General features: G+C 39.9%; 1 protein-coding gene across 6 annotated transcripts in view; it reads left to right on the top strand.

The window, feature by feature from the left end:
- Pde8a (phosphodiesterase 8A) overlaps positions 1-23965 on the top strand; it is a 157522-nt gene that overhangs the window by 94905 nt on the left and 38652 nt on the right. For 5 of the 6 annotated variants that reach the window (XR_007342819.1, XM_015493022.1, XM_048790194.1 and 2 more), the window contains 5 exons: positions 1913-1969; positions 3070-3124; positions 12167-12255; positions 17483-17561; positions 19345-19482. Coding sequence is in view for 5 of the 6 variants with exons in the window: in XM_015493022.1 (XP_015348508.1) it covers positions 1913-1969; positions 3070-3124; positions 12167-12255; positions 17483-17561; positions 19345-19482 (418 nt within the window). In the remaining variant the exon portion in view is untranslated. The remainder of the gene's footprint in view (positions 1-1912; positions 1970-3069; positions 3125-12166; positions 12256-17482; positions 17562-19344; positions 19483-23965) is intronic. The other variant, XM_048790197.1, reaches the window with a different exon arrangement.

Below are 23965 nucleotides of genomic sequence, written 5' to 3'. Positions count from 1 at the left end.
AGCTCCTTTGAAGGGCTTGCTCCAATTAAACATGGTCCTCCCTTCCACTTCTTCCTTAGCCAGAGCCCCTTGTTCTTGTATTTCCAGTTATGAGAAGGCCACCCAAACTTTCTTACTGAGATCATCTGTGTGGTTGCCTATGTGCCATTCCATCATTCAGGTATCTGTTTTTCTAAAAAGCTAGAGCTGGTTTAAATGGCTGGCTGGGTACTTAAATTTCCTTTTCCTCCCTCTAGATCTATGTGATACGATAGAAACATAAATACAAGAACAGATACAGTGTTCTTTGAAGTCATGAAAAAACCACTGTGTGACTGTGTCTCTCTTGCTCCTTGTTTTGAGATGAATGCTGGGATGGACATTAGCCTTCACGAGTGTCTGCCACTCAGCAACCCTTCTAGGCCTGAACCAGGGTTAGACACTTGGTCTGCAAGCCCTGCAGTGGCCTGTTTGGATGGTCTCTTCCTATTGAACCATGTAGTGTGTGTTAGGTTGGCTCTTTTTGAGAGCATAGGCAGGTGGGAGCTAGAGAAGTTAGTCCCTAGAGCTGCTTTCCTGTTCCTGAGCAACACTCCTACCACAGGATACTCTGCATCTATATTACAGCAAGCCTTTCTCAGCCTGGGACCCCTAAGGAAATTTATCCTGAAGGCCCTAAGACACAGCCTTGCCTGTTCATTTGTGTATAGCCTGTGACTGCATTCAATGTCAGAGTTAGGTCGTTGGGACAGAGTTCATATGGATCCATATGGCTCACAAAACCTAAAATATTTACTTCCTGGCTCTTTACCAGAAAGTTTGCCAACACTGAGGCCCTCCAATGTATATGCAGAATCTCTGACACATCTAGAAAGCTTATGTTATGTACTGTCTTTAGGAGAATTGAGAAATAGTCATTCAAATAGTTTGTGTTTTGTAATTTAGAAATGGTTCTAGATCTTGAAGTTTTGTTACCAGCCTCAGCTCTCTGGACACATTCTCTAGGAGGCCAGCATGCTTCTCCCTTGGCTAGCACAAGCTGGGTATGGTCCTTACTATTCCTCTTCTTCTAAAGTCCCCCATGTGAGTCCTCTTCCTCTGTCTGGGCAGAGTTCCTTCCTTCTTTGGTCACCTGGACATTCTTCAGACAGCCCCACTGGAGGATGTATTCGGAGCTGATGCAGACCTCCAGCGGAGCTCTTCCTTTTCCTTCTCCTATTCCTCTGTGTCATATTTACATCCCCCCCCCCCGATCTTTAAAGCTATATTCTTATCCCCAGGGTCTCTGAGCCTCATACTCTCTCAGTACCTTCAGTGGAGCAGTCTTTTACTTTTCTCCACCAGGCCTCCATGATTAACCACTTCTCACAGGTGTTGATGCTCTTCATAGAATAATATCTTGCATTTCCTAGTTAGGATTTGTGGTGGTGTTAATTTTGCCTTCATTTTACCCAGGAACTCTTCAATTTTTTTTTTTTTTTTGCTGCTTAGAATAGAGTGAAGAGCTGGCCTTTGAGCTCTTTCATCCCCACAGTCTGCACAGCCATCAGCCTTTAATACACATAAACTTGCATTTCCCTTTAGTAGGAAGAAAGGGACTACAACTGTGTAGTCCCTTTCACATAAGCAGAGGATAGAGGAAATTCTCCATCCAAAACAACCAGTTAGCAAAACAAAAGTGGGTAGACGGCACATAACTTCATCTCTACTGTTAACAGTCATTCCATAATTTTATGGTTATTGCTATTTACTGATTAGGACTTTGTCCCCAAAGAGAAAAAGAAAAAGATCAAGTAGCTAAGAAGGTGAATCCAGAATATGGAGTGACCTTTTCTTCCCTTGTATCCCTCACCCTGAACTTTTAATTGCTGTATCAAATTTATTTATTTGTTTTTTGAGAACTATTTTCATATTTAATTTTTTGTTTTTTAAGGTCTATCAGATCATCAAAACTCGCAGAAAACACAGTTATTGTTGGTGTAGTACGCAGGTAAATTTTTGTTGTTTTATTACTTTTTTTTTTATGTTGAAACCCAGGTATCAGTGTAATGCTTCCTCTTATCAGATAGTCAAGTTAGGGTCTCCATGCTGTAACTGGAAAACCCCTTTGAAATTTAACTTTTTATTTATTCTTTTGTATTTATTTTACTTCTCCAGTTAACTTTATGGAGCAAGTTCTGTTCTCAAGCTAGTCATTCTGATTTTGCTTCAACAGTAGGCAAACCCTGAGAGAATTCCATTCCTAAAAGTGTGGAGGTTTCTGGGGTATCTTCCTAGGTCCTCTACCTCCAGACCTCCCTGGGGATTTGAATTATACATAAATGGGAGCCTTATGTGGTGGCATGTGCAACTTGGGAGGCTAAGGCAGGAGGATTGCAAGTTCAAGGCCAACCTTGAGAACTTAGTGTGACCCTGTCTCAAAATAAAAAATAAAAATACTAGGGACATAGCTCAGAGGTAAAGTACTCCTGGGTTCAATCCCCAGTGTTAAAAAAAAAGAATTCTATATAAATGGGGAGAATCTTAATAAATTGGAGTAAGGAAAGAAGGTAAGCATATAAAGAGGAAAAATATTCAGATAGTCATTTATAATGTATATTTTTATAGATAGAAGAAATATTTCTGTATCTTTTAATCTTTTTCTCTGAGCTATAGGAGGGAGGGTATATTTTAAAAAACTGGAAGTAAAAGAAAATCTAAAAGAATTTAATTTTGTTAAAAATTTTAACATAATAAGAAGATTTTTGGCCACTCCTATTTCATTTGTTATATTTCAAGTATTATAATAGCTGGGCACAGTGGTGCATTTCTTGTAGTCCCAGCTAAACCTGGAGGATCACTTGAATCAGGAATTCAAAACCAGCCTGGGAAACATAGAAAGCGGGGAAATAGTAGCATATATACTGCCAAAAAGGTAACTATGAGATTGAAACAGAAAATCATTTTCAATTTTACATTAGTGTATTAATCTAATTCCTCTAAAAGTACTTGTTAAATGACAGTGAAAGTATGTAAATTAGTGAATAGTAAAAGAAAAGAGATGTAATTGATAAAAACTTTTGTCTAACCCTTTATGATATTCTTCTGAAGGGTGGACAGAGAAGAGTTGTCTGTAATGCCCTTAATTTCTGCTGGCTTTACAAGGGTATGTATCCACTTTTATACACATATTGTTTATTGTGGAGAAATTACTTTATTTCTACTTTTAGTGCCCAGCAAAACTGTAGAGAATCCTGCACAATAAAGAAGAATTCAGTAAATATGCTATATGTGTAATACATTTTAAAGTGCTCATGACTCAGATGAGTCATGAGCACTTTAAATGAAATATCTATGGTTATTTATTTGTACAATTTATTTGGGGATTTATTGGATTCTCCATTTTTTCTTTTTCTCGTTCATCTTGAAAAAATATCTCTTTGAAAATAAGTTTTGCCACATTGACCACCGTTGTCTCTGGTTAACGTAATTCATTAACAAGTTCTAATCACTTTCTATCAATTTCAGTTGATTCATTTTACTTAAAGAATATTTTCTTGCCTATTTCAAACAAACTAATTTAAACATAAATGGTTCTTATTTTAGGGGAAAAACTATGCCTATTAAGTCATATAAACATAATTAAATTTCCTATAATGGCATATTCATTAAAAATTCTACCATAGAAGTGTTGTTATGATACTTCAATGTATACATGCAGTTTTTAAAGCTTGGTCAAAGGTTCAGAAATTAGGAAACCCAACCATGACTCCCTTTTCCTCTACCCCTAGCTTCAGTCTGTTGGTTTCTCCTAAGCCAAAAGGTTGTGGAGGATTTTGATCAACTGGTTACAAATGAGGCCTTGGGAATTATGATGGAGACTTAAGTGATGCTGACCCTCAGGCTGATTTTTGGCCCTAGTTTGTATCAGTCAGGTAGTTCAGAAATCTCAAGCCATGACTTTATTTTTTTTATTTTTTTCAAGCCATGACTTTAAAGTGGTCTAAAATGGATGGTGCTCCTGGGAACTGACAGAATTAAATATAGATCCTCCCCAGAAGATCCTCATCTGTGGGAGGTTGCAAAATTAAATTTTGAGAAATAACTTAAATTTAGAAGGCAAGACAAAATTATTCAGCATGTAGCACAGAGATGCAACAGGTAGTAAGTTAGGTTAAGAAATATGGAAGATAGAATGTGAGCATTCAGTGTGTATAAAACTAAGTTCCAGGGGAAGAAAAGGAAGAATGGGGAGTAGGATAAATTTGAAGAGTAAATGGCTGATAATTTCCCAGCACATGATGAAAAACCAGTCCACAGATTTAAAGATTTCAACAAATCCAAACTTGAAGTGAATTAAAAGAAGAGGTCATGTCATAGTGAAACTGTAACAAACAAACAACAACAACAAAACCCAGCAAAAAACCAATGAGAAAAATAGATTTTAAAATCAACCAGAGAAAAAAGATGACCTTTAGAAGAACAAGAGACTAACAGCTAATTTCTCAGCAGCAAGTGGAAAGCAGAATTTAGTGGAATAATATTGTCAATATGATAAAAGAAATTAACTACCAATCTAGAATTTTATAACCACCATAAATATCTTTTTAAAATGAAGGTGAAAGAAAGATATTCAGAGACATGGAAACTGAGAGAGTTTGTAATTAGCAAATTTTCATAAGGAAATTCTAAAGGATGTGCTTCATCCAGAAAGAATGTGAATCTCAGGTGGAAGGTCTGCAATGCAAGAAACAAAGAGCAAAGAAAATGGTGAATATGGGGGTAAATATAAACACATATTTAATGCATAAAATAGTAATAATATGCAATTAGAGGTTATAGAGAGAAAAGGAAAATTATTGAGTAAAGAATTCTAACAGTGCAAGAAATGAAGTAACAATACTAGAACAGAAACACCAAGATGAGGGAAAATGAAGAGGACAAGAGGTAGTAGAGAGCAATAATCCCTGCCATGTGCCTGCTTCCCCTCTCTGACTTTCCCTCCCTCCCTCCCTCTCTCTCTCTACACACACACACACATATGTCTGTTTAATTTATGTCTGTCTATGTATAAAATAAGTCCCCAAAGAATAAATGTAGTCTGGAATATATAATACTCTCTGATAGAAGAAACATACTCAAAGAGAAAATTTAATAATAGCCTAATATGCAAACCCTAGACTGCGATAGCCAACCCCAGGTGTTTGCAAGTTTGTGGGCAGGTGAGAATAAATATATTCTTATAGCCTTATCTAGGAGTTATGGAATGAGGATGGGCCATGGGAATATTCTGAATTTTTCATCTTTGTGGGAAATATGCAGACTAGAGTATCATTCTGTGGGAGATACTTTGCTTTGGGAGTAGTGGATACCAGGTTTCCAAATAATAGTCAACAAATCTGTCTGCATTTGAGGTCAGTGAAAATGAAGGTAATCATTAATAGAACAGAAAAGCTTAATAAATCTTTTAAATTAACCAAAGGAAATATGAAATTTATAGCAACTTGATCAAACTGGCGAACACAAGGAGGAAAAAACCCAACAATGTACAGTGGGTTTTAAACATAAAGTGAGATAGAAACTATGGACTGGCATTTCCCTTTAAAGATGGGCTATTAGATTGGGTTAAAAAAGAACAATTATACAACACATAAAGTGATAAAAGGAACTTAATAAAAAAAGATCAACAAGGTAGCAAGTAAAAGTAGACCCAAAGTACACAGAAATAACAATATCATATCAGATAACACAGAACATTGTATGTGTATACACAATTTTATGTAAAATTATACATTAAATTATCATTGCATAGTTTTGTGGCTGTTTTGTCCCCCCCCCCTTTTTTTGACAACGTGCAACCTGATGTAGCACTGCCCCATCCCCTGACCTCCATTAATCCTTATTAAATTGTGTGAGAACAACCTAGTCCACCAGCACGAAGGTGACTCCTTTAAACAAGGAGTCCCAGGTTGGGAGTTGTTGACCACCTATTTCCTGTGGATCTTCAGTTCATCCCTTAGAAATGATTTTCTTTTTGTTTTTTTTTAAATGGTTTATAGGCTTTTATTTAATTTTGGTAAATAACAAACACCAAACAGTAAGGTGTTGTGGAGGGGTTCTTTATTTTTTCGTTGTTATTGTGCTGGTGCTTGAATGGGGCTCCCACCAAGCTCCTCCCAGGCCCAGTAAGGTGATACTTTAAATGCAGCCTTGAGGGACACTTTAAATGGCTATGGGGGTGAGAAAGAGCTCGAGGGGACACCTGGACAAATGTTTCTGTCCTCCTCTGTCAATGACAGCTGGACAACGTGGTATGATTTTAAAGCACTGATCCTACTGGAGGATTTGTAAGGAGCTGGCATCCTCTCTGGGCCAAGTGGGTGACAGGATGCAGCATCCCACAGGTTAATCCAGATGGTTGTTCCTTTGAAAAGGGGAGGGTGGGGTTCAGGGAGGAAGGAGGAGAGGAGCAGGATGAATAATTGGGTGTCTTGCTGCACAGCCCAGAGCCCCCTCGGCCTCTGCAGGAGGGCCTTCCACTCCCTGGTAGCTGAAAGCAACAGCAGTGTGTTTCTTTCTTATGTGCTCCCACAAATCCTATCTTCCCAGGTTTGGGGCTCCCAGTTTGCTTTATGCAGAAGCTCTAGCTCCAGGGGAAGCCTTGCACCAAGCACCAGGCTCAGGGGGCACCTCTGGCTGCTGTTATAGATCTGCCTTCTCTCCAAACCCAGGGAGTTGGCGGGTGAGGGGCTACTGGTAAATCCACACCTGATTCTCAGGTAGGACTTAGGCGGACTGGAAGCCATTAAGTGTGAATTCAGGCCTCTCACTTCCTAAAGCCAGGCAGATCCTACATGTGTCCCCTGTAGAAACCCTCAGCTGCTCCATACAGTACAGCCATAGGGGTAGGGACACTCAAGCTCTTCTTAGTTTACCAGGCTTGGTGACAAGGCAGGAAAGTCTTCACTGCCTGATTGGTTGTGTTGTATAATTCCAATCCAGATCTGTCCTCCTATTTCAGACCCCAGGTTCCTTCCACTGAGCTGGTGATGCTAATTCCCATGAAACAGAACAGGCAGGAACGAAAGATCCTTGGCGCTCACATATCCATCTTGTCTGCAAGGAGGCAGAACACAGGATAAGAGGTCCAAGAAAATGAGTAGAAGGAGCTAAGGAAAATTAAAGCTAAAGGCCAGGGTTGTGGCTCGGTGGTAGAGCGCTTGCTAGCATGTGCGAGACCCTTGGTACGATCCTCAGCACCACATAGAAATAAATAAATAAAATAAAGTAAATAAATAAATAAATAAAATACTGTGTCCAACTACAACTTAAAAAAAAGAAAGAAAGTAAAGCCATCATACAGGAAAAGGGTGGTTAGCATCCTGGGTCCTCAACAACCATCCCTCTTGCCCTCCTGGGTAACACCCAGCAAAGAGAATGGACATTAGGTAAATAAGCCACAGGTGACTTAGTAGTTTCTACTAAACTAACTGGTGTTGGGGTGTGTGTGTGTGTGTGTGTGTGTGTCCTGCACACATGCTGGGGATTGAACTTGGGGTCTCATGCATGCCAAATTCCTGCTCTACCACTAAACCAAGTCCAAGTCCCCAACCCCCAATGTGACGAGACTGGGAATTATATTGGGGTTTAACATAATTGCTCCATGTCAAAAGTTGGTCAGTCACTAGCCAAGCATGGTGGTGCTGCCTATAACACAGCCATCTCAAAGGCAGAGGCAGGAGGATAACAAGTTCAAGGCCAGCTTGGGTGACCTAGGGAGACCCTGAGACCCTATCTCAAAATTTTAAAGTGAAAAAGAGTGGGGTTTAGCTTAGTATGGAGTTAACAGCTACGGTACTGGGTCCAATCCCCAGTACTGAGAAAAAAAAAAAAGTTGGTCATTCATAATTGTATTTGGCTGGTACTTGGCCTATATCAAACAGAAGTGGGAATACAGTTGTTCCTTGGTATCTTCAAGGGATTGATTCCAGGACCTTCTACCCCCATTAATGTCAAAGTCCTCAGATGCTTAAGTTCCTTTTACAATATTTTAATATAACCCCTGCACATCCTCCCATATAGTTCAAAATATCTGGAGATTACTTTTGATACTTAATACAACACAAATGCCATGTGAATAGTTGTTATGCAGTATCTTGAGGGACAAAGTACTGGGGATTGAACCCAGGGTGCTCTACCACTGAGCTACATCCTCAACCCCAGCCCCACAACCTTTTTTTTGGATATAGGATCTCACTAAGTTGCTGAGGCTGGCCTCAGACTTGGGATCCTCCTGCCTCAGCCTCCCAAGCTGTTGAGATTACAAGTGTGTACCACTGTGCCAGTCCACAGTATTGTTTAGGAAACAATAATGTGGAAAAAGGTCTGTAAACGTGTGATTTTTCTCAAAATTAAAAAAAAAAATTTAGTTGTCAATGGGAGTTACTTATTTATATGTGGTGCTGAGAATTGAACCCAGTGCCTCACACATGCTAGACAAGTGCTCCACCACTGAGCCCCAACCCCAGCCCTCTCAAATATTTTTGATTGATAGTTGGTTAAACCTGTAGACGAAGAACCCATGGATATAGAGGACGGACTGTATTGTGACATCCCAGGTCACAGAGGATGGCTCTGCTGTTTATTCCTTTTACTTGTGCCCCAACGACTTTTCTTTCTGGATTGTTGATCCATTTTCCTTCTTCTCTAGGAAGACTCTTTTCATTCCTATTCGTTCCTTCATGCAACAAGTATTAGCCATAGTACAACCATGTGACGCATGTGTTCTAAGGATTGTGGTGACATCTGTTGCCAGGTTCCTGAGAATGCTCAGGGAAAATGTGGGAGACCAGGGCACAGCACCAAGTCCTTCAGCCTGGTAGATTTCAAGCTTTTTTGACTGGGGCTGGCGCTGACATTTGGAGAGAAGCTGCTGTGGATGGCCGGAGCATTGTTTGGTTGAGTAGAAATGATTTTCTTAGAAAATCATTCACACGAAGAAAAATAAAAAGCTTTCCCAGGTAAATTTGAAGATCTTTTTATATTACCCTGAGGCTGCAAACTTGGCTATTGCCAAGGCCCTTAAAATCATCCATTTTCTAATGAAACTTAAGGAGATAGATTATTCCCACTGCCTTGCTATTAATGTGCTCACCTGCAGCCTTCTGAGACCACTAAACCTTGTATTATATGAGGTCTCTTTGAAAATATATAGATGCAGAGCTGGAAATTTCTGCGTTCAAAAGTCTGTGTTCAAAATTCTGTATAGAAAGTCCATCGGCACAGCTAGGTGAATGGGAAGGAGCATCCCAATAGAAGGTCCTGTCAACCATGGTCCTTGTATTTCTCAGTAAATTGAGTTGCAATGGAGCAAGCTTGAAAATTCATGAGTAACTCACACATACACTCTCTTCCTGTCCCCTTGCCTGTGTACCACTAGCCAGGGTGTTCCCTGAAGCCTTTATCTGTACCACTTTTAGGTGAATGCACTCATGAGACCATTCCATGCAAAAGCACAAAATCTCCCTGACTAGGGAGACCAGTAGATAATGTCAGGCCCACAGTTTTATAGATGAGGAATCCAGGTGGGTGGCCATTCCTCAGAGACCATGAGTACTAACTAATCTTCTCATCCAGAGTCCCTAATCTTCTTGTGACAAAAGGGTGTATAGGATGCAGAGAACAGCTAGAGAATGGGAAAGGGATTCTCCCAGGTCTCCTGCCCTAGAGGCAGTGGTGCTGAAGCTTGAACTGAAAACCAACACCACCATGAGCTTTGATGTTTGGTGTTTGGTGTTTTGTGCATTAGCCATGGCTTAGGATGGGAAAGTAAATGGAGGATGTCTTTCTGCCCTCGTATGGACTTGGTGATTGAGCATTTGCTGACTAAAATCTCTAGGGTTGGGATTTGGTACCTCTCATTGCTGATTAGAAGTCCCTGAAGAGTGTCTCTGGAGAGTCTGGGGAGGAGATTGCATGCTATATTGTTTTTCAAATTGTGGGTTATTTTAACATACAGCCAAGTGTTGAGAGAGACTTGGAGAGGCCTACCAAGGTGGGGCTTAGGTCCAGCAGCTGTGTGGTCTGCTTTGAGAAAGTGAGGTCCAATCATATTAAGAAGCCTGCAGAATTTATAGCCCCAGATCTCTCCTGGGATGGAACTGGGGAGAGGAAATTGGCTGCTCTTTAAGTTGAGGGAATAGCAGCCCGCTTCCTGAGGGATCCCTGCACCTTCTTCACCTGCTTTGTCCTGTGGGGTCCTTGGGACAGAATTGGAACTTGGAGAAGGGCAGTAAAGATGAGTTATTTAGATACACAGAACAAAGGCAAAGGTAATAAAAAGGAAGTATAGACAGAAGGAGCAAGATGTCAGGTTTTAAAACTTTGACTTTTGCCTTTTGGGTAAAAAAGTTTGGATATTTAATATTCATATCCAGTGAAACATCTGGTTGCATGGGAGGGCCTTTGTTGAAGTGGATAAATGCATGTGCCCCAACTATCCCAAGGGCTCACCACCATCCCTTGTCTGCTTAAGCAGTTCAAGCCTTGTGCTCAGAGATTCCTCCTCCCTGTCAGCATTGAGTGCCTGTGTGGACAGGCAGCATTCTTGGATGTTCCCATGGAGTCCTGACATGGGCAGCAGGTCCAGCACTCTCTGGAAGCTGGAAGGTGTGTCATGTCATCTCCGCTAGATCTCTTGGGTGAGGAGGACTGTTTTGGCCTACAGGCTTGGGAACCAGCATGCCTCTGGCCAGCAGTCTTCGATGTTCCTCCTGGGGGTTGCACTCACTATTCTGTACATTCATGCAGCGGTTTATAGGTGGCAGCGTTTTTTTCTCATTGTGGTCACAACAACAGTATTACTTACTTGTTTTATTACAGATGAGGAAGCATGTTTAGGAAGACTAAGTGCTTAATTTAGGATCACATAGCTTTTTAAGGCATGAACTGGCTGAATATTTAAGTTGCTTGATACCCAGTCAAGACCCTGATTGCTGTTGAACAGGACAACTGCCTTCATTAGGGCAATAGAGGGAACTCCTTGAGGAACCATATGCCCAGATTGATCTGGCTGGGGCTGGTGATAGCGGCTTGTGGAGCTTCACTTGCTAGGCCTCGCTTCCTCCTCAGATATTGTTCATTTATTGTGTGGGTAAAAGTGAAGAATCCCTTACAGAAATAGGAGGTAATAAATGTTCATAAATATTTTAACATCTGCATAAAACAACAGTTGGCCTTCACTATCCATGAGTCCCTTATCTGCATTAGCAGATTTCACCATTTGCAGATTGAAAATATATGGGGAAAATATTTTTTCTGTACAGAGCACATAGACTTTTCCATCACTAAATCTAAACAATACAGCAAAACAACTGTCTATATAGAATTTACATTGCATTAGGGATTATAAGTATTTTAGAGATGATTTAAAGTAACAGGAGAATGGTGTAGGTTATATGTAAATACTGTGCCATTTTTAAATAAGGAATTTGAGTATGTATGGATTCTGGAATCCTGGAGTAGTGGGGGGGCATGTCTTGGAACTAATTCCTTGTGGATATTAAGGGATAACATGACAATACAATGATGTCTAAGATATTCTCATGAACCACATCATTTGATGGTGGACTTGGTCCAGCTTCTTAAAATTATGTGCTTTGCCTTGGGATGTTTCCAGCATGTAGAGGTTATTATACAAGCTACTGTCCACATCAGTAAGAGACACTGGGCAAATCCCTGGCTCCTGCTGTGGGGGATAGTCATCACCAGCCACTTTGGAGAGTCATGGAGGAAAGTATTGCCTGAGGAGGAGTTTCCTCTGTGAACTGTAGCATGCTTTTTCTCACCATGAGCTTGTCTGACTAGAGGACAAAATATTGTTCCTGAATTTACTCTGAAAACCTAACATAACTATGATATTGTTAACAAATTTCCTCCTCAATATATTCTAGCCTCTGCTTTGTCAGTGACATGCTACAACCAAAGTGCTCTTAAGGCCCTCAAAGAAAACCTTATTTTTTAAAAAGCTAATTTGATTTCAACAAATTTCATCTCTCACCTCCTTTTCACCATTAATGACTGAAAGTATTATTTAGATTTTAGTTGCCAAATTGAGAAATTTGTTTAGAAGAATTACTTTTTATTGGCATACATAATTGTTTTAAAGTGCTTCTTTCTTTATCCACAAAATTCCCCTTTCTGTTTATAGAGGTATATAGAAAACCCCAGTATCATGGCCTGTTACAATGAACTGCTCCAGCTGGAATTTGGAGAGGTGCGATCACAACTGAAACTCAGGTAATTCTATCACTTCTGGAAAGCCCTCCAGGCCACGCAGGATGATGCTACAAGTGGGGACCTTTTGGTTATAACTGACCTGCTAAGACCAGATGGGGTGATCCAGTGGTGACTGCTTATCCAGGCTTTCTGGTATCTGCTTGGATATTTAGTAAAGGGTCATGTTAGTGAATGGAGACTCACATTTAAATATGGGGCCCTAAAGTAATAGAAAATGAGGAAAGGTAGAATTCAAAACTGCACATGCTGAATGTTCTGCTTTGTGTTTGAAGAAAAACATGTATTTTACATATATCCAACCTGTTAATAATGTTATCTCTGGTAGTGACATTTTTAACTTTTCTTTAATAGACATAATTTGCTCTTGATAAACAGGTTTTTGTTTTGTTGTTGTTGTTGTTGTTTTTAATAAGTGAAATGAGTTCAAGCTTAGCTCTTTGTAGAGCAAGGAAAGCAGAAAAATTAGTAAAATTATGTCAGCTTGACATAAAGTCAGCAGATTTCTGTCATTCTAAGTTTATTACTTGGGTGTCCTACTGTTTTAACTTTTCCTTTACCAGGGATCAAGGAGAATTGGATCATTCTGTTTGTTTATGCCCCAGGCAGAGAAAACAAGGATCAGAATTAGAGTATTAAGATTAGTAAGAACCAGTGCAGGGCTCTACATACAGGGAAAAAAAGTACTTCATAGATCAAGTGAAGTGAATGGCTAGCAGGCAGGGCGTAAGGTAGTGGAGAAGTGCTGCTGAGCAGAAGTTGTGTAGAGGCTGGTTTGACGTACAGAAGGACCCTTTTATTTACCTTTTGGTACTGGGGATTGAACCCAGGGGTGCTATACCACTGAGTTGCATCCCCAGCCCTTTTTAATTTTTTGAGACAGGGTATCACTAAGTTGCTTAGGCCCTTACTAAATTGCTGAGGTTTGAACTTGTGATGCTCCTACCTCAGACTCCCAAGGTCTCTGGGATTACAGAGTGTACCACTGTGCCTAGCTAGAAGAGCCCCTTTAGTTGCCAGACTTTTCAAAGAAACTTGGGGTAGCCCCATGCCCTTGGGCCTGTGAGCCTTCTCCCTGTTGAGCTATCCGCAGCCTAACAGGGCATGCTGCCACACATTATGCTACCACCCTCTCTTAGAAGAGAACAGAATTAATTTTGGAGCAGTAAAGACGTTGGACCTTATTTTATCCAATCAAGGTGCAGAAAATGAAATCTAAGGAAATGCACTAACTCACATATCAGATTTTTATAAGTAGCAAATGGCAAAGATAGTTCACATTTTCTGCAGTTGTCTTTTCCCATTTCTAAATCTAACTAACCTCAAACCTTTCTAAATAGCTTAGTTAACACACCTCACCAACCTATGGACATATATTGAAACCCCTGTATCTCCTTCATCCATGCCTAAGGCCTATCCCTTACCACGTCCTATTGATCTTACCTCTGAGTATCTCTGGGTTTTGTCTACTTAACTTCATCTTGTCATTATGGTTACTGTTTTTTTTTTTTTTAACTTGGATTATTGAATCCATCAGTCTATCTCCTTATATCTAGCCTTGACTCCCTCTTGTTCATTCTTCAAATTCAAGTAACACATAACTCCATCTATTTCTATCCTGCAATTCTCCACTGCCTTCAAAATAAACTCCAGATTCCAAAATGCATTTCCAACACTCTCCACAGTTGTCTAACATTTACATCACTGTTCACATCTCCCATTATGCCCTCTCCAGGTGACAACCAAATGGAGATGTCCATTAAAAAGGGAAAGAGACAAATAGGAAGGGAAATGGAAATATGAGTTAGGGACTTGGGAGAAGTAGGAACTTGTTCTCCCAGTCACCAGAAAGCTATAACAAGCAACTTTGTATTAATGCTAGATTAATAAACTAGAATATAATGTCTAGAAATAGACTTGAGTATATTTAGTATATGATTAACATTGCAAGTCAACATGGGAAAGGGTGGACTTTTCAGTGAATGGCACTGTGATGACTGTTTTCATATAGGACAGGTACTAGGCCAGTGTCTTAAATAAGCAGCTTTGATGAATAAATTTAAAAATTGAAACACTCCAGTAGAAAAAAAAATTTTAAACACGCATAAGCAGATGATAAACATGGAAAGATGTTCAGCCACACTATTAATAAAAGAAAGCAAATGAAAATTATATAACATTTTAAAAATTTACCAGATCTGCAAAAGTTAGAAAAGAATGATAAAACCATGTAGGACTTCTCACAGATCTATCCCCTCTTACAATTGCTGTATCAGAGATGAGAACTAACTTCTCATTGTTTGTTTGTTTATTAGTACTGGAGATTGAACCCAGAGGTGCTTAACCACTGAGCCACCTCCTCCCACTTTTTTGTGGTGCTGGGGCCTTGTGCATACGAGGCAAGCACTCTGCCAACTGAGGTATATCCCCAATGCCCCCAGACCCTTTTAATATTTTATTTAGAGCAGGGTCTCTCTAAGTTACTTAGGGCCTTGCTAAATTGCTGAGACTGGCTTTGAACTAGTGATCCTCCTGCCTCAGCCTCCCAAACCACTGGCATTACAGGTTTGTACACCAGGCTCAGCTTGTTTTTTAAGTTTTTTTTTTTTTTTTTTTAGAGAGAGAGAGAATTTTTTTTTTTAAGACAAGCAGTCTTTCTTTTTTAAAGAGAGAGAGAATTTTATTATTTATTTCTTTTAGTTTTTGGCGGACACAACGAGAATTTTTTTTTAAATATTTATTTTTCGGTGGACACAACATCTTTATTTTATTTTATGTGGTGCTGAGGATCGAACCCCGCGCCCTGCGCTTGCCAGGCAAGTGCGTTACTGCTTGAGCCACATCCCCAGCCCCTGTTTTTAAGTTTTTTGAGGTATAATTCACATACTGTCTCTTGATTTTTACATTTCCAAAAACTAATTTTTACTGGCTGAGCTGTTTAATTTTATTTAACAACAGAGTTTAGTAATACAGCTGGGTGGTGGCGCACGCCTATAGTCCCAGCTGCTGGGGAGGCTGAGATAGGAGGATCATGAGTTCAAAGCTAGCCTCAACAATGGCAAGGCACTAAACAACTCAGTGAGACCCTGTCTCTAAATAAAATACAAAATAGGGCTGGGGATGTGGCTCAGTGGTCAAGTGCCCCTGAGTTCAATTCCTGGTACCTGGCCCCCCCAAAAAAGAGAGTTTATAATACAAAAAAATAATGTAAAAGCTTTGGTTTTTGTTTGTTTGTTTGTTTGTTTGTTTTTGAGTACGAGGGTTTGAACCTAGGTTCTGCCACTAGCTACCACTGAAGTACATCCCCAGCCATTTTTATTTTATTTTGAGACAGGGTCTTGCTAAGTTGCCCAAGCTGGCCTCAAATTTGGGGTCCTCCTACCTCAGCCTTCTAAGTAACTGGGATTACAGGTAGGTACCACTGTGCCTATCTGTTGTTTAACTTAAAGTTTATAATTTATTTCTTAATGTCTCGGTACTTTATGAGCAACTAACCCTCTCAATCTGAGGCAAGAGAGCCTCCTAATTTGGGAGATTTCTTATATAGAAAAAAATCCAGATGCAGCATACATGTCTGATCATAGGGGATTTGTTGAACTACTTATGGTATGGCTTTTTTTAGTTGTCAGTGGATCTTTATTTTGCTTATTTATATACAGTGCTGAGAATTGAACCCAGTGCCTCACACGTTAGGCAAGCACTCTGCCACTGAGCCACATCTCCAGCTGTTTATGCTATGACTTTACAATAGAATATTCTATGGTTATTTAAAGTGATAATGGCACACACCTATAATCCCAGTGACTCAAAATGCCAGGGCAGGGGGATCACAAGTTTGAGGCTAGCTTCTGCAACTTAGTGTGATCTTGTTTCAAAATAAGAAGGGCTGGGGATGTAGCTCAGTGGTAGAGCACTTGCCTAATTTGTGTGAGCCCTGGTTCTCCACCTACCCCCCTCAAATAACTGTAATTATTGATTGAAAAGATATTGTCTGGGTATTGATTTCAGATGTTTTGATTTCTTTTGTTTATAAACAACTTTAAGATAATTTATATACCATACAGTACACCTATTTTAAGTGCATAATTTAATGGCTTTTATTGTATTCAGACAATTGTATACCTATCACCACGATTTTAGAACATTTTCATTAACCTCAACCCCATATCTACTTTGTATTTGTAGATTTGCCTATTCTGGACATTTCATATTAAATGGAATCATATAGTATGTGGGTCCTCTGTGACTGGCTTCTTTCACTAACACTGATTTTTTTTAAGGTTCATTCATGTCATGGTCTATATCAAGACTTCAGTTCTTTTTGTGTCTGCATAATATTCCATTAATGGATATACCACATTTTGTTTATTCATTCTTCAGTGATGGGCTGTTTATACTGTTTATACTTCTTGACTATTATGAATAATACTTCCCTGAAAATATGTGTTTACTTTTGTAAAGCATATTTTCATTTCTGTTGGTTATATATCTATGAGTGGAATAGCTGAATCATATGATAGTTCCTTGTTTAGCTATTTGAATAACTTCTAGATGTTTCCCAAAATGAGACTGTACCATTTTATATGCCCACCAGCAGTGTATGAGGATTCCTTACAGCACTTACTATTACCTTTTTGATTATTCTAGTGGAGTGATACGCTATCTTATTTGTTTTTATCTGTATTTTAAATTTTTTATCAGTAAACATTTGTTACTTGGATATTAGAAAATGCTCTCAGTATAAACCAAAGTGAAGAAATCAGGGAACAAAGCTAGTTGTTCCAGATGTCCCCAATTTTGTGAAAAATAATTTAAAATAATTCTATAATAGCTACAAATGTTTTATTGTCTCTTCTCTGACAGACTGTGGCACTTTTTGCTCAGTTCTCCTGACGAGGACTCTTGATACTGAGAAGAGACACTCTGTGGGGTTCGGTCCTACAGCTGTGAGAGCTGTGATCTGACCCTGGTGTGTGACCATCTAGGCCCCCTGCCCCTTCACAAGGGAAAGAAAGACAACAGCATCTGCAGTGGTGATCCGAAGTGCTGGGGCAGCACTGGGTGTCGTCTTCATACTTTTATTATTTACCTTCCCTTTTCTTGAATGAGCACACATTAACTTCATACATCAGACAAAAACACAACTTAAATAAGCTAATATAATACTCCAAGATTGTATTTGATTTGGTAGTATTTATATTAATCAGTTATTTTGTTTCTATCCATAAAGGGCTTGTAACTCAATATTCACTGCATTAGAGAAAAGTCAAGAAGCAATTGAAATTACAAGTGAAGACCACATTATACAGGTTTGTTATTTGGGAGATTTGTCCTTTGGATTTATTGTTTTGCTTGTTCTCATTATTAGTATTGAACCTCTCCAATTTGGTTGTTTTTTTCTTTTTGGAGTTTAAGAGACCAGATTTTCCTTAAGGGATTATAGAACAAAATGAATATTTAAAATAAGCTTTCTAGATAAGAAAATATATTAATTAAAATATATTAATAATTACTTATGGTTCTAGAAAATATCTGTAGGAATACCACAGTTACATTCATTATTTCTCACTGGAAAGAGGGGATGGGGGAGGGGACTGAGAGAGAGAGAGAGAGAAAGAGAGACACTCTGTGTATGTTTAGTAAGGAGAGGATTTTAATTTAATTTAATTTTATTTAGAAGTACTGGGGATGGAACCAGGGACGCTCTCCATTAAGCCACATCCCTAGCCCTTTTTACTTTTTTTTAATCTTAAGACAGGTTATCACTCAGTTGCTGAGGCTGGCTTTGAACTTGCGGTCTCCCTCACCAGCTTCCTGAGTTCCTAAAATTACAGGCATGTGCAACCGTGCCTGGCAAGGAGAGGCTTTTATTCAAGAGGATTGTTACTTGGGTGGGCAGGGCTACTGCAATAGGGGCAGTGCTCTGACCATAGGCCTGGAAGCCTTCCTCACTGTGCTTACACCTTTCACTGGTTTTGAAGATAGTTCATACTTACAGAAGCTTACTAGCAATAACTAAAAATGTCACAAACAAGAGACCTAGTAATTACAGAATGAAGACCCTAATAGCACAGTGGGTTTATTTGTCACTTAAGATAGCATAGCTCATACTTTGGATAACAGCAAAAAGGATAGTTATGGCAAAGAAACATTCATTTAGTATGAGAATCTGCCCCATTTTGATTTTACATCTGGGCACACCCTAGTCTCTCACTTTAATCTAATTTGTGACTCTCTTGCTGGTGCTGACTTTTGGGATTTGGTATCCCGAGGGATGAGGTAGGCCAGTGGTTGGGGGCCCAGGCTTTAGTTCCCATCCACCTCAACTGAGCAAGCAACCTGGGACAAGACCCTTAATCTGGCTGAATCTGCCTTCTCTGTGCAGAGGATAATATAAATAATAATAGTCACCTACATTTGGGAAGGTGGTTTTGAGAACTAAATGAGTTAATGTGTATGAAGTGTTTATTGTTGTGTCCAACAAGGAAAACATCTTGATAAACAGTATCCGTTACTGTCTTTATCATCATTATCAACACATCACAGCTTTGCTAAGTATTTTTCCTCATCTTGTAGTTGTTTTTGAAACTTAAACTATAAAGCATTGTATTTGTAAACCCTTCCTAGTTCATGGCCTGCTTTCTACACACATTATTTATTTGAATTATATGAGAGAAGCAAGATCAGGATTTCCTTCCTGTTATCCAGAGGAGGAACTAGAGATTCAGCTGTGTGAAGTAACTTGCAGAAGCCCAGCAGTGTGTGGAGGAGAGTGGAGCCTAATGCTACACGTCCCAGCCTGGTGTTTTATTCCACAGGGCACCATCTTGGCAGCCCCTGGACTGTCCCAGAGCAGCTGCCTTCCATGGTCCTTGCTGACATGTACAAGCCCAGCCAGATATCACTTTTCTCAGGGCTCCAGAATTCTTCTGGGGTTGTACTCTTGTGGCTCTAGAACCACCATGGTGAGGTCCTAGCTCCTGACGTTTCTGGGGAAAAAACAGGATGCCCAGATAAAAGACCTAGATTGTCCTCTTTTCAAAATGTTTTTTTAATTCACTTGATGTTTTTTTTTCTTTTGTCTCTCCCCAGTATGCAAATCCTGCATTTGAAACAACAATGGGCTATCAGTCAGGTGAATTAATAGGGAAGGAGTTAGCAGAAGTGCCTATAAATGAAAAAAAAGCTGAATTGCTTGATACTATAAATTCATGCATCAGGATAGGCAAGGTAAGTAGGAATCAGTACCTTTATCACTTTCATGTAATAAAGAGGGAAGGAGTATGCATGTTCCCTGAATACTGCATGTGCCAGGTACTCAGTCTTTCGGAAGAGTAGTCCCAGGAAGTATAGATAGTGTTGTCCCTGTTATTCCCATTTTGCAGCTGAGGATCCAAGGTCAAGAAAGTATTTGTTATGATTGGACTATAAGCAGAATAACTTGAATTAACCCTTAAAATCATTGTTCTCACCTTTGTGATAGGTGAATAATTGATCTTTCTAATAATTGGTTTTATTTTTAAAAAATATTTATTTTAATTGTAGTTGGACACAATACCTTTATTTATTTATTTTTATGTGGTGCTGAGGATTGAACCCAGGGCCTCACATGTGCTAGGCAAGCACTCTACTGCAGAGCCACAACCCCAGCCCCTGATAATTGGTTTTCTAATGGTAGATGTTGTCACATTGTTCTGGGTTAGAGGTGCCAGTGAAAACAGCACTTTCTCAGAGCATATCTGAGCCCAGCAGTTCTCCAGCCTCAGTCACTCATTCAGAATTTTTTAAATGCCTGCTGTATGTCAGGTATTATGTTAGATCCTAGTGTAAAAAGAATAATACAACGAGAATTCTTTCTTTAGAGGGCTCATTTTCCAGAGTTGGAAATAGAAGGAATCATTACATAATACTGTGAGTGATCACATAATAGACAGAAGAAGGGCAGAGTCTGTCTGAAAGATGTTTCTTTCTCTGATGTGCCTCACTGTCATGAGGCTTTAAGGTGAAATGAGAAGAAGAGTTTGCTGCTGCTCACAGTCGCTTTCAGTCTTTCTGCTGGACTTTTCTTCACTTTTAAATGTTGGGTAGGGACTATTAATCTGATTATTTGAAACATTTGCAAAATGAGTGACCTGTGGAGGTGCCAGGAGAAGTGATGCCCTCTCCCCGTTGCCATTAGCCAGTACATGCTCCACAGCACAACCTTGTAGCCTAGTATGGCAGGTGTCATGCCAAACTTACCGCCCTTGGCCTGGGCCTCTTTCCTTTGGCTTTCCCTTGTGTCTGAGCCCACAAGGTTGCCTTGACCTGAGAACAAGGAAGGGCCAATGGGGCACTGTCAGGATAGTGTCAAAAGCAGATGCTGTGTGAGTCCTGTTTGCCTTCAACTTTTCTGTCTAGGTTAGTTTTCTTACTAGAAGGAGTGGAGGGTCTTCTGGGAAGAGAGAAACAAAGGTTGAAATGTATGATGAGATGCTAAGGTGCACTGCGCAGGTCAGATAGAGTGGTTCCTACTGTGACTGAGAAAGATGTCTTCAGAAAGAAGCCACAGAGCACCAGTCCTCCCAGACCACAGTAGCTGTGAAAGGGGCTCTACAGTGGCTGTCCCAATTCTGGAATTTTGGGTCGACCAGTGGTTTTTTCGCAGATAAGACCAGGATGACCACATGCACCTGTGTCCCTTTCACTGAGGAGGGCAGGTGGAGATAGGGAGGGATGTTGGGGGATTGGCTGTAAGCCCTAGGATGCACCTGGTGTCTGCTGGATGCATACTGTTGGGTACCAGGTATAGATGGCCTCAGACTTGACTAGCAGGAGACCTGTTTTCTAACCTCTGAATTTATTGTGAACAAAGACTAGGAAAGATTATCGTATTACTGCCCCTGTACTGCTTTGTTCTAAAAGGAGTCTTCCATTTGCATTGTATATTTCAGAGTTCTTGGGGAGAGTGAAAAGGCATCCCTTTCTTTATCCTTTGTCAGTGACCTGCTGGTTTTCTGGCAGCACTAGCAGGTCAGGCCTCTTAGGTTCCTGAGGTGAAAGGCAAAAGAATAGACAGTTTTCTAATTCAGTCTCTCCAGGAGAAGGGCTCATTTGGAGGTCAGCAACCTCAGGGAGCCACAGTGCTGTGATCCCTCCAGAGATGTCCACTGAGGATTAACTAGCATGGCAGAATGGAGACTTTCAGCAAGTAGTCAGATGGCCATGGCTGTGGACCCTGGAATTTCAGATTCTAGGTGTTGGTTTTCTAAGTTGGATACTGTTGCGGGCAGAGGGAAGATTCTGGAGCTGCTCAAGCAGAAAACTTTGTAGACACTAGCCACTCTTCTCATAGCCCTCTGCCCATTTTTTCCCAGCTGCCTCTCTCTGGGGAAGGAGTAGAAGGCACCTTGATTTTATCCCCCACACATGCTTCCTTGCATCCTCCATTTATATCCTTGATAGATTTTTCTCATTTTTACTTTTCCCCAAGACTGCTCTGTCAGGGTTCTAGGACCCATAGTCTCCTCTCCTCTCAGACACCTCGGCCTTCTTCTCTTCTAGAAATCCTTAATTTTTTCCCTTTTGTTGTTCTTCCTCTAGTATATACTAGATGCAGGATAAATGACTGCTTATTTACCTTTATCTAATAATGTGTGCAGATTCAGGGCCATTTGGCTGTTTTAAACTTTGACCTTCCTTAACTTCTGTGATGCTTCCTCTTTTCTCTCTTGCAATTCCCCCTTTCCTACTCTGTACCTCCACTCAGTCCACCTTTTATTGTCATATGAATAGTCTTATTAAATCATCACATCACTCCCTCAATGTAGTGCTCAGATTCCTTAGCCTGGTGGCCAGGATTCTGTTGTTGACCTCAGCCTCTCAGTAAATAAAGCCCCAAGTGTTCCTTGATTGTTTACCATGTGCAAGCACTGTGCTGGCTCCGTGGTAGGACAGCTGGGTGACGATGATTTAATTCTCAAGGCACTGGGTGCCAAGAAGGGCTGCATCAGTAGCCAGAGAAGCCCAGCTTGGTTACTAGCTTGTACTGGAAAAAAGGGAGGTATGGGCCTTTACTGCTGTGCTGCAGAGGGTTCTCCTGGAGACAGATGCCTGTGCAGAACCACATGCATCTGCAGCAGGCTACTTACTGAAAGCTTCTGGTGCAAGAAGACATGGCTAAGAGCCTGTGTGCATTATTCAACTAAATATTTTTGACAGCATTCTAAGGTAGTACTGTTGTTTGTAGGAATTAAAGCTTACATGATATCCATAAAAAGTATTTTTATATGTTTATAAGTAAATATGGTTTATGCTAAGGAAATTTTTTGTTTCCATTGGCAACCAGAAAACTTAGAAAGAACTCTGTCACCTAACTCACATTATTGGCTATTCATCCTGCTCCTTTGGGGACCATGGAGTTTTGGCTGGTACAGCCTGTTATACCTTGGCTTGGGGTCTGTCAGCTGCATGATTATTCAGAAAGGACTAGAGAAGAAGATCCTGAATAAAATATATATATATATAAAATTTTTAATTGATTTTTTAAAAAAATTACAGCAGAATGCATTACAATTCTTATTACACATATACAGCACAATTTTTCACATCTCTGTTTCTATATAAAGTATGCTCACATAAATTCATGTCTTCATACATGTACTTTGAATAACGATGTCTATCACATTCCACTATCCTTGCTAATCCCCTGCCCCCTCCCTTCCCCTCCCATCCCTCTTCCAATCTAGAGTTCGTCTATTCCTCCATGCTCCCCCTCCCTACCCCACTATGAATCAGCCTCCTTATATCAGAGAAAACATTTCAGCATTTGTTTTTTTGGGACTGGCTAACTTCACTTAGCATTATCTTCTCCAATGCCATCCATTTACCTGCAAATGCCATGATTTTATTCTCTTTTATTGCTGAGTAATATTTCATTGTGGATATAAGCCACATTTTTTTATCCATTCATCTACTGAAAGGCATCTAGGTTGGTTCCACAGTTTAGCTATTGTGAATTGTGCTGCTATAAACATTGATGTGGCTGTGTCCCTGTAGTATGCTGTTTTTAAGTCCTTTGAGTATAGACTGGGGAGAGGGATAGCTGGGTCAAATGGTGGTTCCATTTCCAGTTTTCCAAGGAATCTCCATACTGCTTTCCATATTGGCTGTACCAATTTGCAGTCCTACCAGCAATGTATGAGTGTGCCTTTTTCCCCACATCCTCATCAACACTTATTGTTGTTTGTCTTCATAATAGCTGCCATTCTGACTGGAGTGAGATGAAAAATCTTAGAGTAGTTTTGATTTGAATTTCTCTAATTGCTAGAGATGATGAACATTTTTTCATATATTTGTTGGTTAATTGTATATCCTCTTCTGAGAAGTGTCTGTTCAGGTCTTTGGCCCATTTATTGATTGGGTTATTTGTTTTGGGGTTTTTTTTTTTTTATGTTTAGCTTTTTGAGTTCTTTTTTGTTTTTGTTTTTGTTTTTGTTTTTAATTGGTTGTTCAAAACATTACAAAGCTCATGATATATCATCTTTCATACATTTGACTCAATTGGGTTATGAACTCCCATTTTTACCCCAAATACAAATTGCAGAATCACATCAGTTACACGCTCACGTTTTTACATAATGGCATATTAGTGACTGATGTATTCTGCTACCTTTCCTATCCCCTACTATCCCCCCTCCCCTCCTCTCCCATCTTCCCTCTCTACCTCATCTGC

This window comes from Marmota marmota, unplaced genomic scaffold (assembly GCF_001458135.2).
Source record: "Marmota marmota marmota unplaced genomic scaffold, marMar, whole genome shotgun sequence".
NCBI classification, from domain to species: Eukaryota; Metazoa; Chordata; class Mammalia; order Rodentia; family Sciuridae; genus Marmota; species Marmota marmota.
The sequence above is the reverse complement of the archived record's forward strand: the minus strand, read 5'-3'. Positions and strand labels throughout refer to the sequence as shown.